General features: G+C 41.0%; 1 protein-coding gene across 2 annotated transcripts in view; it reads right to left on the bottom strand.

Moving 5' to 3' along the window:
- Positions 1-14,140, bottom strand: part of VARS2 (valyl-tRNA synthetase 2, mitochondrial) — a 1,808,135-nt gene that overhangs the window by 384,945 nt on the left and 1,409,050 nt on the right. For both annotated transcript variants that reach the window (XM_044084462.1, XM_044084463.1), the window contains exons 21-22: positions 7,222-7,326; positions 6,422-6,490 (exon numbers count right to left, since the gene is read on the bottom strand). In XM_044084462.1, the coding sequence (XP_043940397.1) occupies positions 6,422-6,490; positions 7,222-7,326 (174 nt within the window). The remainder of the gene's footprint in view (positions 1-6,421; positions 6,491-7,221; positions 7,327-14,140) is intronic.

Below are 14,140 nucleotides of genomic sequence, written 5' to 3'. Positions count from 1 at the left end.
CAACATGGAACAGATCACACAAATAAAAAAGAACCAGAGGAATTTCCAAAGACAGGGGATCCTGATGGTGAGAGAGGCACCAGACAGAAAATCACTTGAACATATATGACTTTCTGGTACTGGATTTCCTGGCCTCCTGCAGAACCTGAAGCACGTCCTCAGAAAAGAGGTGCCTGTAAGGGATCCCAGCATCACTTGAAGAGTGGACAAGTGAGGAATGATAACAGAGCCCTTGTTTTGTGTGAAAAGATCCACTCATTGAGATAACTTGTGGTGACTGCCTCTGACCAAGTGAGAAAGAAGGGGTACCAATTCTGTCTGGGCTAAAAGGAAGTCACTAGCAAGATTCTGGAAGAGTTTTTATCTTACATAAGACTCGGGGTAACAAAGGAAGGAGTGGGAACATGTACCAAAACATTCCCTTCCAAGAAAAAGACATGGCATCCACTTTCAAAGCCAGAGAACTTGGGACTATGGAACAGAACAGAGTAAGTTGTCTGTTCAGAACCCAGGCAAAAAGACATAACTGAGTTGGGTTCCTATTAGAACACCGAAAACTCAAAATAGTGAATGACCTAAAGGTCGGAAATATCGGACCTCAATTTGCTTTCTGTGAGATCGCTGTATAGTGAAGATTGAAATATTTGCCCTTTCCTCACTGCAGTGCAATCTCAGAGTTGATATATATATTTAGTGGGGGGTGCAGCCCCCCACAATAGCAAGTTTGAGGTCCTGCATTTTTGACCTTTAGGTCATTCACTATTTTGGATTTTTGTTGTTCTGATATAGACCCACTAAGGAATACCCCACCGAAGGAAAATGCCCAGGAACACAACTCTGTGAAGCATTCATTTGTGAGCTTGTGATCTGGACCTGCTCAAGAAGTCTGCTATTATATTATGTTCCAAAAGAATGTAAACTGCCTGAAGAGCTGCTTGACACTAGATAGCTAGTTCCCAAACCTGAAGAGCTAGTCTGCAAAAAAGACAGGGCCTTGTGCCCCCGTGCTTGTTGACATACCATATCATTATGGTACAGTCTGTGAACACTTTGAGAGGCTCGGAATGAACAGCCTGAATAGCCAAAAGCAGAGCCTTCATCCATCTCCTTTATATTGATGTGGTCTGACCTCTGACAAGAAGGCCAGAGGAGATGCCCCACCCCTTGTCTGAGGGATATGTAAAAAGCTCCGGAGTTGGAACTGGAGCTTGAAAAGGAAGCCCTGGGTTGAGTGAAAGGTGATAAATCCACAGCTGATGCTTGAGCTTGGGACAGGGAAGGAAGGGTACTGGGAAGTCCAGGGGGTGGCAATGCTGAAGCCACAATGACTTGAGGTACCACTAAAGCTTCCTCATATGAAGCTTGGTGAAAGGGAGCATAGGAATGGTGGAAGCCATGAACTCAAAAACCCTGAGACATTCCCTGGCTGTGGTAGATGCCAGAGGAAAATGGGACTGGAAAAGGCAATCTGAGAAAGAGCCTTGGGGGAGGCTGAGATTCCAGCATGTAAACTGTTTGAAGTCTACAGCCGAGAAAAATATGATCCTGGGAAGATATCAGAACTAATTTCTGAAAGTTTATGGTGAACACCAGACTCTGTAACAGGGAAGTAGTATATTGGAGATCCTGAAGCACAGTACTAGGGGAAGAAGCTTGAATAAGCAAATTGTCTGGATAGGGAAAGATCTGACTTCCTTGCATTCTGCAAAAAGCAATGACAGGAGCAGGTATTTGGTGAATACCCTTGGAGCAACAGAGAGGCCAAAGGGCAAAGCAGAGAACTGAAAATGCAAGGCACAGACAGAGAAACAAAAACATTTCTTAAGGACAGGATGAATGGGGATGTGAACGTATGCATCCTTGAGATCCAGAGATGCTAGAAAGGCCTGGGGTAAAAGAAGAGGAAATAATGTCTGCAGAGATAACATCCAAAAGGAAGGAAATGAAAGGTGTCCAGCCAGGAAAGTTCCAAAACTGGTCTCCAAGTGCCCTCCTCCCGAGGGACAAGAAAAACTCTGAAGTAAAATCCCTTCCCTACCTGGGCATGACGCACGTCTTGAACAGTTGGGCCCTGAGCCAGAACAGAACAAAGAACCTCTGGAAAAAGAGAAATCTGTTCCTGATGAAGTTGAGGAATGCCTGAAAAGGGAAGAAGAGACTTCCAAACTATGAAATATCCCTGACAGATAATGGACAGAACCCAAGAGCCTGAAGTGATCAGTAGCCAATTTGGAATAGACAGGGACAGACCAAGGGGCAAAGGAACCTGGCTGATGGCAGGAGAAGGCAAACTGCCAAACAGAACCCAGCTTGTCCAGGAAATCAGGCTTTGGGTGGCAGGACTCTGAGCAGACTTAGCAGGAGGCACATGCCTTCTTGCCCTTAAGAGGAAGGTGAGACTGCCTATGAACAAAGACTTACAGAGATAATACCTCTGAAATTCGGGATTAGGAGAAACAAAAATATGTTTCAGCTCCTGCAGATGCATGAAAAGTTCAGCTGTAGCAGATTCAGAAAGATTTTTATTATCCAAAGGAACATCCAAAACTTTGCTCCTAATGTCATTAGGCAAAGCCTGAAGATGAAGCCAAGAGTAACGCCTCAAAACTGAATCAAAAGCAGCAGCCCTGGAAGAGTATCAGCTGCATTTAACTGAGTGGTGGACAACTTGAGAAGTACAGCCCAGAAGGGAAAGGGCTGAAACTTTCCCCTCACAGTCAGGAAGGTCAGAAACCACCTTAGAAACCTGAGAAAGTAGGGCCAAAACATAACTGATCATAGGAGTCTGGCAGCTGGTGCCCCTAAAGCATAAAGTGGCAGCAGTGTAAACTTTTTTGCCCAGCATTTCCATAGCCCTGCTATCCTTATTAGAAGTCAACAGCTTGGTAGAGGACAATAACTTGGATGGCTTGTCAGAGGAGACTGACACTACAGAAGGGTCATCAGAAGGGCATTTATAAAGAAATGTGCATTTCTCAGGCATTTTATAAAATCTATCTGGCTTCTTAGGTGCAGGGGGCTGAGAGTCAGGTACTACACATGCTGCTGACAAAGCATCCAGAAGGGCAGCCAGAACAGAAGGAACAGCAGATGGCTTAACAGACTCATCTGTAAGAGCTCATAGTATCTTTTCTTAATATCAGTGACTTGAGAACTACCCCACTTAAAATACTCCATCATAAGAGCAATGGTATCCCCAAGGAGAGTTCCTACAGGGGGGATCTGGACTTATGGAGTCCTCCTACTCTGAACCATAGGTCAAGGGACAGGAATTTGAAAAGAGTAAGCCCAAGACTCTTCCCTGGAGTCCAGGTCCTCATCTGAGGAATCCAATTCCTTAAGCCTCTTTGTGGAGTGGAAGACCACAGAGGAACAGGCACAGAGACTCCTTGATGAGGCTTTAAGGCTATCACAGTATTAAATAAGCCATGAGTGAAATCCTGCAATTCATGTTGGGGATCCTTAACAAGAGGAGAAATATGCTTTGCTTTTTTTTCTTTTTCTGAGGGACATCAGCATGCAACACTCTCGGAGGGTCAGACCCCTGGCGAGACTCAATAATAGTAGTAGTAATCTCCTCCTTAAGCTCTAAGGAAGCCACTTCAGTCCTTCAGATGTAATCATTACAGCTTCCCCCCTTCAATGTCAGATACATATGTCTGAAAAGCTTCCAAGGACTTGTGAGAAGCCAGATCCATGCCAGCCTCCAACAGGGCTGCAGAACAGGAATTCAAAGTAATCACAAGACAGTCTTCTGGGCTTTCACCAGCCTTGAGAGAGTCATCTGGGGGAGGCTGGACAGCAGCTGGATCAGACCTAACTTTTTTTAGTCTTCTTCTTGGCAGAAGGCTGGCCTACAGGATAGGGGGATTCTGCCAACAACTTAAAATGCTGGTTCTCCATATATATGGACAAGGAGAAGAGTGGACTATGAACAGTCGTTGGCACAAATGCCTGGCAGATACAGCATTGCATATAACAGTGGGATGCACCGAAACAGAAAAGACACTGGTCATGACAGTCCTCATGGGAAATCTACCTCCCACACTAATATTTTGCCTTCTGGATAACATGAACACAAGGTGTCACTTATCTGAAAACATGGCTTGGTAACCAGCACAGCAGAAGGGCATTCAGACCAACACTCAACAGTGGCATTTGGACTGGTTGCAAAGAAGTTCTGCGTGTGTGCAGCCTTGAATGAGGAGTATGTGTGTGATGTACAGTGCCTATAAGAACTAAAGGCTTTGGTACACTAACTGGACATTGGGCTATCCTTGGCAGGAGACCCCTTGTGTAAAGGATACTGCAACAGTGATACAGAAGGATATCACCTGACATAGTAGTTCAGCAATCCTAGCACCTGGCACTTAGGGTTAGGAGAAACATAAAACAATACATCTTAAAAAGTTGAGAAGCTCTTATTATAACTTTTGGTGCTACAAAAACAAAGGAACTCAAATAAGTAAACAAGTGATATAATATCCAGCTTGACCACTGCTAGCCCTCTTAGAAAAAAGAAAACAGATGTCCTGCATGACATTTAAATCTCACATGAAAAGAAATGAGCAAGCTAATAAAATTATTACTATAAATAATGCCTTCTAAAATGCAGACTAGAACATGCAGCAAACACCTGAGATCATCTGTTTCAGTGAATTAAATTATCTTTGTATGTAAATTTATATAACTACTACTTCAATGTGTGCCTTTTCAGTCCAGCATCATTACTTTAAGATCACATTCTCTCTCTTTTTTTTATTTCTTTATTTTTTTTTTTAATTTTCAATCAACACATTCCAACTACTTCAGTGAAGCAGCATATGATGGCAAACTGATCATCCCTGAATGATGTGCCAGCATCTGGAATCTCTCTCGCTCTCTCTGGGCTCCCCCCCAAGGAAGTCTTGAATAAGCTATTTCCCTCCAAACTGTCCAAATAAATATCGCTGATTGAAGGTCATAGCACCAGTTTTAAGTGTTGAATAAGACAGTTGCTAATTAACTAGTAGATCTGGGAAAGCAAGCCAAGGGGATCAAAAGAGGATGCTTATTAACTGGTATCATCTGACCCACTGCATTTGTAATCATCCTGTGCTGAACCGGCTGAACCGGCAAAACCACCATGGAAAGAAGATCTAACCATCACTAAAGTTTTTACTCGTGTTCTTCCAGTTTATCACCTTAGTTTGACAAATGAGCTTAAATAGGCTATATCAAGAAAAGTTGACTATTTTCCCGATAAACTATTGAATCAGCAACTTGACAGAGGTTGTGATCTGATACAAAAAAAAATCAGCATCTTAGCAACCTCTTTTATCAACAAAGTCTGCTAACTCTTTTTAAATAATCACCTTGTACTTCCAGATGAAGTTTATATTACATGAAATTTATTCTTCACAACTTTATCCATAGCACAAAGCAATATACCCATTAGCTGGTATTCAGTGAAGTACAGACTTGTTTTACATCAGAATTAATCCATACCATATCCCCAAGAATGATCTAGAATACACTGCTTCCACTAACGGGACATACCAAGTTTAGCAGTATCAGTTCATGGTTAACTGCCAACCCTAAGTCAGATCTACTGGCACACAGGTACAAAGCTTTACTTATAACCAAAATGACAAGTTTGAATAGCAGCTTGGAAGTTTGTTGGCCCCAGCATGGAAAGGACGGGTGCCTCTAGCCTTGGGAAGGGAGGGTGGACCACGATTATCCAATGTCATTAACCCTCAGAGGAGGGGAAGAGAAACAAAAGAATAACCTCTGGATGACAGTATGGAGCACCAAGTCACACATGTGGTAGCTTTCAACAGCAGGTGGCCTAGAGTGTGCATTCTCATGAGAAAGGCATAGTAGCCCCTGTGACAATGTGGGTCACATATCCCCTTACTCAGGGCAGTGGTTAGGGTCACAGAAATGGCTTAACGGCTGGGATGCCAACATGGACACGAACAACTCTCGTGGCTACCTAAATGATCACCCCTTTGGATGTCTCTCACCCCGTGGTTCTGGAAGACCTCTATCATGACGGAATGAATGGGCTTGATGGTTAACAGATGAAGGGTCAAAAAAGTACCCACAGAAAAGTAATTAACCATCAGATCAGATTATCAGTACATAAGGTATATGTGATATCTACAAATGAAAATAAATATAAAATGCCATTGGATGCAAACTCTGTGTAGAAAGCGCATCCAAATAAATATCACAGCTAAACTTCTTGTATTTTCCTATTATATGTTGCTATTTTACCTTTAAGCAGGTTACTAAAACATGAAAAATCTAGCAAATGAAAACAGAGCATGAATAAGATAATGAAGAGTATTCAGCATTCATTTTTCAGTTCTTACCATCACTATTTAATAAGACAATTCACCAAAAAACTGATTAAAAAAAAAACATTTCATTGTACCTGCCCCTCTTGTGCTATAAGCATCTCCTGGGGATCCAAGTTACCCTCTTGCAGTTTCTCATGAAGTCGCTAAAAGAAAAAAAAATAGTCTAATTAACATAAGTGTATTTTGGATCATCCAATTTCGATCACAAAACAGCATGCGGATGCGCCCTGCCTTTAATAATAAAGACACTAACATACCACCTATGCAAATACTGAAAAATCACATCATGTTATGAAAATGTTCTTACCAAATGTACTGCTGTTACTTTTAAGCTAACCAAAAAATACTGCTTTTAGTATGGTTTAGTGCAGTTTTTTTCCTACCAGAGCTGCCCTGAAACAAAATGTCAACTACAAGTGAAAACAACAAAGAAATAAGTTATCAGTGCTTCTGTTTGTTTACATATAACACACAGAAAACATTAGTACACACAGGCAAAATGAGATCAACTGAAGTAACAGTAAGTCAGGAAATTAAATATGGTTGTAACATATTTTGACAATGAATAAGCTGAGACAAACTTGCATAAATAAAAAAGCAATTTAAATGAGACCATGCTGGAAGTGGGTACCACTTCTATCTCATTTTAGTGCTGCAGAAAAACACAACACTGTATGCCATCAGATCTGTTCAACATCAAAATGCAAAGCAGAGATACTGATGGATAAAAAAATAGTAATTGACTACTTTGGGCAAAATCTTCTAGCAACAGACCCAGTAGCTCATGCAGAAATTCAGAGACCATGGTATTTAGGCATGGTTTGTATAAGGTAAACTACTGTCAGATGTAAAAGATAAGTATGCAAGTTAATACCTGTAGGGTGATGCCTGAAATGACATCCAGAGGGTCAATAACATTTCCTAGGGACTTGCTCATCTTCCTTCCATGTGCATCTCGCACCATGGAGTGAAAATATACCTGCAAGAAAAAGCACTAGAATGAAACACAAATACTGTTGCAGAAGCACTGCTGTGAGATAACATTCATCTATTTCTCAGAAAGCTGTTCACTGCCAATCCAGCACAACCCAAAAATAGTATCAAAATCAACAGCTTCAGTATCAACTAAAAAAATGCAGTGACAAAAACTGCAAGAACATGACAGCTTGTAAGGAAATGGTGTCAACCAAAAAAGAATTGACAACAGTTGCAGGAACATGACAGCCTGCAAGGAAATTGTGTGAACTCCCCAAAAAATGCATTGGCAACAGTTTCAAGAACCTGACAGCCAGTAAAGAAAATGCGAACATGTTTTATTTCAAAAGGCAAAAAGCAATGGAAGTCTGACTGAAATTCAGAAGTCTGCATTTTCAGGTATACTTATCCCAGATCATCATCCCCTTTCTGATGAAGGTCATAACTACAATGTGAGCAAGAGGAAACACCTACAGCACACAACTTTGAGCATACAGCATCAGCTGCTGTCAAAGTACTATTAACTGCTGAATCCATCAGCATATATAAACCCAGCACTCAAATGCCGGTTTAACAGGGTTAATGCAAAAAAAATAAACTTGCTTCCAGTCTTTCCCAAAAAATCCCGATGACAATTCAAACGCTGTCACAAGCTTTCACCAAAGATGGTGTTGCACTTTCACCCCAGGTAATACACATGCATTTACATATAACACATACCGATGGGAGTTTTTCCGATCACATCTTGCTTTACTTGCTGCTTGAATTCAAAGGCTAGCTCAATGGATCATGTCAGGTTCAATGTACATGTACTTCACACACATGCATTTAGACATAATACACAGATGGGAGCTCTAGTGAACATGTTTTGCTTTACTTCCTATACAAATACAAAGGCTCACTCAAAGGATCATATAGGTTCAATGTACACATACTTTAAGGGCATACATAATTTCCATTTGCATCAATTCCTAGGAAGATGAACATATGAGAAAAGTCATGTCAAGAGTTGAAGGAGGCAGAAGGTGCAAATATCAGTTTTAATGAATTAGTCACTTAAAGAATGAGAAAGAAAAAATGCCATTAATTCATGACCAAGCACAAATACTTCTATACAATGCTCATTTGCAGAGTTACAAAGTACATTTCTTAACAATAAATGGAACATGCACTTCTCTTACCAACATACTCTCTTTCATTGGCCTTTCTGCCAAGCTTAAGGCAGCATCTTTGGAAATTAAGTGCCTCTGTTGCACTTGGGATAGCATCTTTGCAGTTTCTAAGGAATGAGTGTTACAATCAAGGCAGGGTCTCTAATAGACCCCACAGTATGAAAAACTCTGCTTTACCGACAACAGAACATAGATGATAATAGAACATGTTGATAGTGTATGCAGCTGGACCCCACATGGACCCTCAGATCAGTGTCTTTTAGAAAATCCGGTGTCTCCATTCCATCCTCGTTTGTGGACTGGTCTACACTGCTGGTCTGCCTCAATGCCTGGAAAAGTACTTTTGTCAATCTTAGGTCAAGTTCACCGATCCTTTTGTAGTCACGGTACAAATTATCCTACCTTCCCTACAGTAAGCAGCCACATGGCTAACTGCACAAGGCTATTAGGTTGCTAGCATGCCAGATTCGATTAACATACCTCCTTCACACAATTTGTCCAATGTGTACTAAAACCCATCAACAATATGGCCCAATGCCATTTATAATTTCAGAAGTCACTAGAAAAACATAGAAATCTGTGTCAAAACATCAGAAAGGTCTGTAATGCATACTTTGAAACTGACCACAATTAACATACCTCTACATACATAAGCTTCAATAAGTCCACACAATCATGGTCCCAAGCCTATTTTCGGAAGCAATATGGCAATCTTACCATCATGGGTGGCTCTGGGGGGGCACATGCCCCCCCCCCCATGTGAAGCTTAACTATGGCTGTAGTTTCCTTAATTTTTTGCTTGTTGGTGTTATGGATGGTATGGTATTCATGATTATCCAAGCTTGCACTTACCTGTATTGTTTGATAGCATGATGCTGACTGGAGACTAATGTATTTTTTTTTTGGTTTGGGGAAGGGGTTTGGCTTGGCTTGTCCACCTGGGGCCTAGGACCTTTACAACTTGAATGGTTTCTCCAGAGAGTCTTGAATAGCTGAAGAAATGAGTATTAAAACAAGTACAAAATAACATTTTAACCATGATGTGAGCTCCCTCTCCTGTAAATGTTCCACAACTTGCCATTTCGTTCCACTTTACAAGAGGTAGTGTTCCCTATTTTGATGATGGAAAGTTGACTGTAGCTGCAGTTTCTTTAATTCTTTTGCTTCCTGATTTTATGTAAGTTATGACAATGTCAAACCAAACTAAACTGTCTGGAAATGAAGAAGCACCAGCCTTAGAATTCAAGGGTCTATAGTTTTAATTATCCCAGTCATTAAAACTATAATTTCTTAAATTCTTCTGCTGAGACTTGTTCGGAGACTGGTTTAATAGCATTCAGAAAATCATAACTGTATCATTTAAAATCTGGCACATCATTGTAAAGTGATCTTGGAAGGGTTTTTTTCCAGAATCCACTTCATACCCCCTTTACATGAGCCATGCTGGATGTAATTTTTTAACTTGCATGTAAATAGAATGGCAGCAGTGTGAGTTACAAGCATCTTGCACAGGTTCTGGAATCTATTTTCAAGTTCACTTTTTTGCTTGAATTACCCTGATCTGTATTATCAGAGTAGCTCTTACCTCTTTAACTGTTCTTCTTCTTCTTTCGGCCTTTTCCCGGTTAGGGGTCGCCACAGCAGATCACCTGTCTGCTCATGATTGGCAATGGAGTTTTACAGTATCGAGTTGCCAGCCCGGTGCCCAACCTTCCACAGAAGGCACACACATGCACGCACGCACGTCTAGGGCCAATTTAGAATGTCCAATCCACCTACAGCATGTCTTTGGGATGTGGGAGGAAACCGGAGCACCTGGAGGAAACCCACGTGACCACAAGGAGGACATGCAGACTCCGCACAGAAGGCACCCCAGTCGAGGATCAAACCGGAGAACCCCTTGCTGTGAGGCGGCAACGCCAACCATTGCAGCTGCCCTCTTACCTCTTTAACTGTAGTTGTAATTAATCAACAAAATAAGCTGAACTGCATGTTTTAAGGTTTCCAATTCTCTTACCTTTTTAACTGTAGTTGTAATTAATCAACAAAATAAGCTGAACTGCATGTTTTAAGGCTTCCAATTCTTAGTCCAACTGCAGACAGAACCTCTCCCACATTCTTCCTCGAGTTATCAAACTATCACTGTAATTAATCCAGGAACTGTTAACCGACCACTCTTGCTCCTACTTCAAAGAACTTTAAGCAGACGTTTAAACTACTTTGCTCTTCACCGGTACTTGCAGTGAGAAGATGGGTGGTTCACCTTGAATGTTGGTAAAATGTGCTGTATTTGTTTAAAGATGTTTTCCTAACAATTAGGCAAAGAACACAAGTCTGACTGTCTATTCCTAAATTTGTGTTGATATATATTTTTTTTCTTTCTACTGAGCAAAAATGTCTTTGTGTGTGACATGTACATTTATAATACTGGTAGCTTCCCTCTTGACCTGTTATACTATAGCACACCAACACTTCATCTAAATCATAATCCTTTAGCATGACAAATTTGTAGGTTTTTCTGTGTAGTGAACATTGCCAGGATTAGTAAGACTATGGCATTCATTGTTTTTTTTTGTAGGGAAATGGTCTTTCATTTTTAACAGTGGATTATGGATGAGTTGTTACCATGAATCATGGTAACTGTACTTTATTAGTATGGTGTTCTGATTTTTTTTTTCATTTGCCCTATGTGCCCCCAGCAGCTAGCTGCTGTGCCCCAGCAAGAAAAGGAACCTGAAGCCGCCACTGCTTATCATTGATTGCTTTTATATCGTGCACTGCCATGGCTTCTTCATCTGGGCTTCTAGGTTTCACTGTCTTTTAAAAAGAATGAATGAATCCCTTTGCTACCTGGCTGGTGACTGTATGATGGGATGCAAAATTAAATGCCTTATGCTATTCTGTTTCATGAAGCTTTAAGTGTCTTGATAAAAGGTTTGTTCAGGCAACTCATTTTTTTGTCACAGGAAAGCAAAGCTGTTTGTGGGTACTCGCTGTATGTATAGATGTTTGAATAAAAAGATCACTGCTGCAGTTCATCCATAATAAAAACAGGATAAGCTGGAGGGTGTTTACCTCTTCAGGTCAGATTTGAAGAATAGTTATTTGGCTCCAGGTGCTGAGAGGTACATCCAAAACACTTGCTGCCTGCAGGAAGCTCAGCAGTAAATAACCCATGCCATTTTGATTCTTTTTTGGCAGCTGACTACTATAAAGGGCAATAAGTACAATGAATAGAAACCACTGTTGGAAAATGTCAAGCTATGAGGTTATCAAACCACACCACCGTGAAGCCACAGCCACACACTAGTTTAAGCACACAACTATACAAGGAATAAAGGTATCAGCCTGATTTTACTGATGATATTTATTTTTGCACACTACTGGATTGATGCCACTAGGCCTCCTTTCATAGGATATTCAAGGTGGCATTTATATTGACATGGTGAAATATGGCTAGCTCACCAGTAAACTTCCCCTGTTTACCGATAAGTGCTATGGGAACTTTTATACTCACCTGGAGCAACCACCAAATGAGGGATATGAGACCTCAGCTGTCATCTCATCCAAAGGACAGCACACTCAGGAGTGTAGCACCTGCCTTATGCCTCACTGCAGTGTCAGTATAGAAAAATTAATGCACGTACCTACCTAGTGTGAGAATAGAACCCATAGTCTTCTGACATTCCAGAACCAATGGCAAATGTGCTACCCATTGAATTATTAAAACTACCAATGAAACTTCTATTTGAGTATCCACAGTTACAGTCAGTACTCTCATACAACAGTAAGAACATTAACTCTATCCGCATGCCCATTATTGCACTGAGCATCCTCCCACACCTGTACTATGTTGTGGGAAGGTGCTCTCACAACTGTACTATGATCATTACAAGGATCACTGCTGCACTACATTCATAATGTGAATGCAAGAGTATCAAGTATTACAGGGTCCTGGCCATGGATACAGGAACGTGTCCCGCAACACTACGGAGGCAAACCTAACTCTGTTTCTAGTATAGGCATCTAAGCTATAATGTCTAAAGAATGTTTAAATGGAAGTTCAGGTGTCACCTTCAGAAATCCTCTAAGCCAACATTGTAGAAGCTGTTGTAGTGGAATGTGCCTTCACCTACCAGTCAAAGTCTTGCCATATTTGTTGTACCAAAAGGTGATGCAGTCAGACAACGATACAGAGAGTGTCTGCTTATGGACTGGTTGGCCATGTTTGTCTATCATGAAGGACATAGATAACTGATCTATCTGCTGAAGACCTTGTATCGGTCATTATAATAAAGCAGTTGTCTATGTACATATTTGTTTGAATTGATGAAAAACTGACAAGTGCCAGTCTGATTAAAACACAACACTGACTACGCTGGGCACAAAAGAGGGTTTGCTTCAAGGATACACTGCCCCTGTAAACTATAGTACAAGACTCACTGTACATTAGGGATTGCAATTCTAAGATCTTTCTGGCTGAAGTAATAGCTATAAGAGCTAGCGTCTTCCAAGGTAAGCATTTAGCACATTTACTGGCAGGTTAAGAAGGAAGCAGAGTGACCTTCTTTACATCAAAGTGGAATTCCTATGCTGGAAATGTTCTTAATAGGATGGTTCCCTTAAAATAATAAGTTATCTACAGTCTTATATGAAACTGATGGATTTGAAAGTATTCAGGCAGAAATCAATGAGGAAGCCCCCTAGTCGCAAAGTAAGAAAGGTACTTTAATAAAACAACTCTAAAAGGTATTGTAAAATCAGAAGCATGGAACAATAGGTAGGCACTACTGCTTTACTTTCATATAAAGGAGAAAATCCTAGCCTGGCTAGATAAATAAGACTTTCTGGTATTAGGGCTCTTTCTTAGAGGAAAAGTGGTCTGCATGGAAAACCTGGCATCTTCCATGCTGTGAACTTGATACTTCATAAGCTGGGGGGAGGGCAGTATTCCAGCCTGCTAAGTAATCTACAAAGAAAAAGTATCATCTGATGTCCTCCATTCACTGCTGCAGTATTCTTAAAGATATGGGATTCCCTGCTGCTGAAGTCCAACGTGCAGCCAGTCTTCTAAAGACCTTTGAATTTAAAAGATATGCCGAACATCACCATATGCTCCCTGCGTAATGTAAGGCATAAAGGTGACGTTCAGACTTATCAAAAACAGAACTTATCTGTTACACCTTTGGTCTGGTTACCTGCATCCGTTTTCTGCCAGCTGAATGTATTTTCGTTCTCCAGTGACTTCCTACACCTGTTTGCTGTTTTTGTGAGATAAGTGCCTCATTGGGGATTTTGATTTTTCTCACTATTTTGTGTTCTTTGAGGTTAATGTCATCCAGGAAGTGTAAATGCCAGTGTGGGACACAGATTCCCCATAGACACAGCCACAATGTGTGTCGTTTTTGCTTAGGTGCTTCTCATGACCATACACCTTGTTTTATTTCCCAGGTACTTCTTCAAAAAAATCTTTGCAGTAGATTTTCTTCTCTGCCTTGTATCTTGAGAACCAGAATCTTAAGCTACTCACCAAAGACACTATGGAAGGAACGTCCCATCCAAAGAATCAGCCATTAGGGAAGAAGAAATTGAAAAAGGTATGACTGGAATCTTCTGCTGTCCAGCCTCTGTCGGGTGTTTCTCCCG

This window comes from Protopterus annectens, chromosome 9.part0 (assembly GCF_019279795.1).
Source record: "Protopterus annectens isolate FY-2018-M chromosome 9.part0, PAN1.0, whole genome shotgun sequence".
NCBI lineage: Eukaryota > Metazoa > Chordata > Ceratodontiformes > Protopteridae > Protopterus > Protopterus annectens.
The sequence above is the reverse complement of the archived record's forward strand: the minus strand, read 5'-3'. Positions and strand labels throughout refer to the sequence as shown.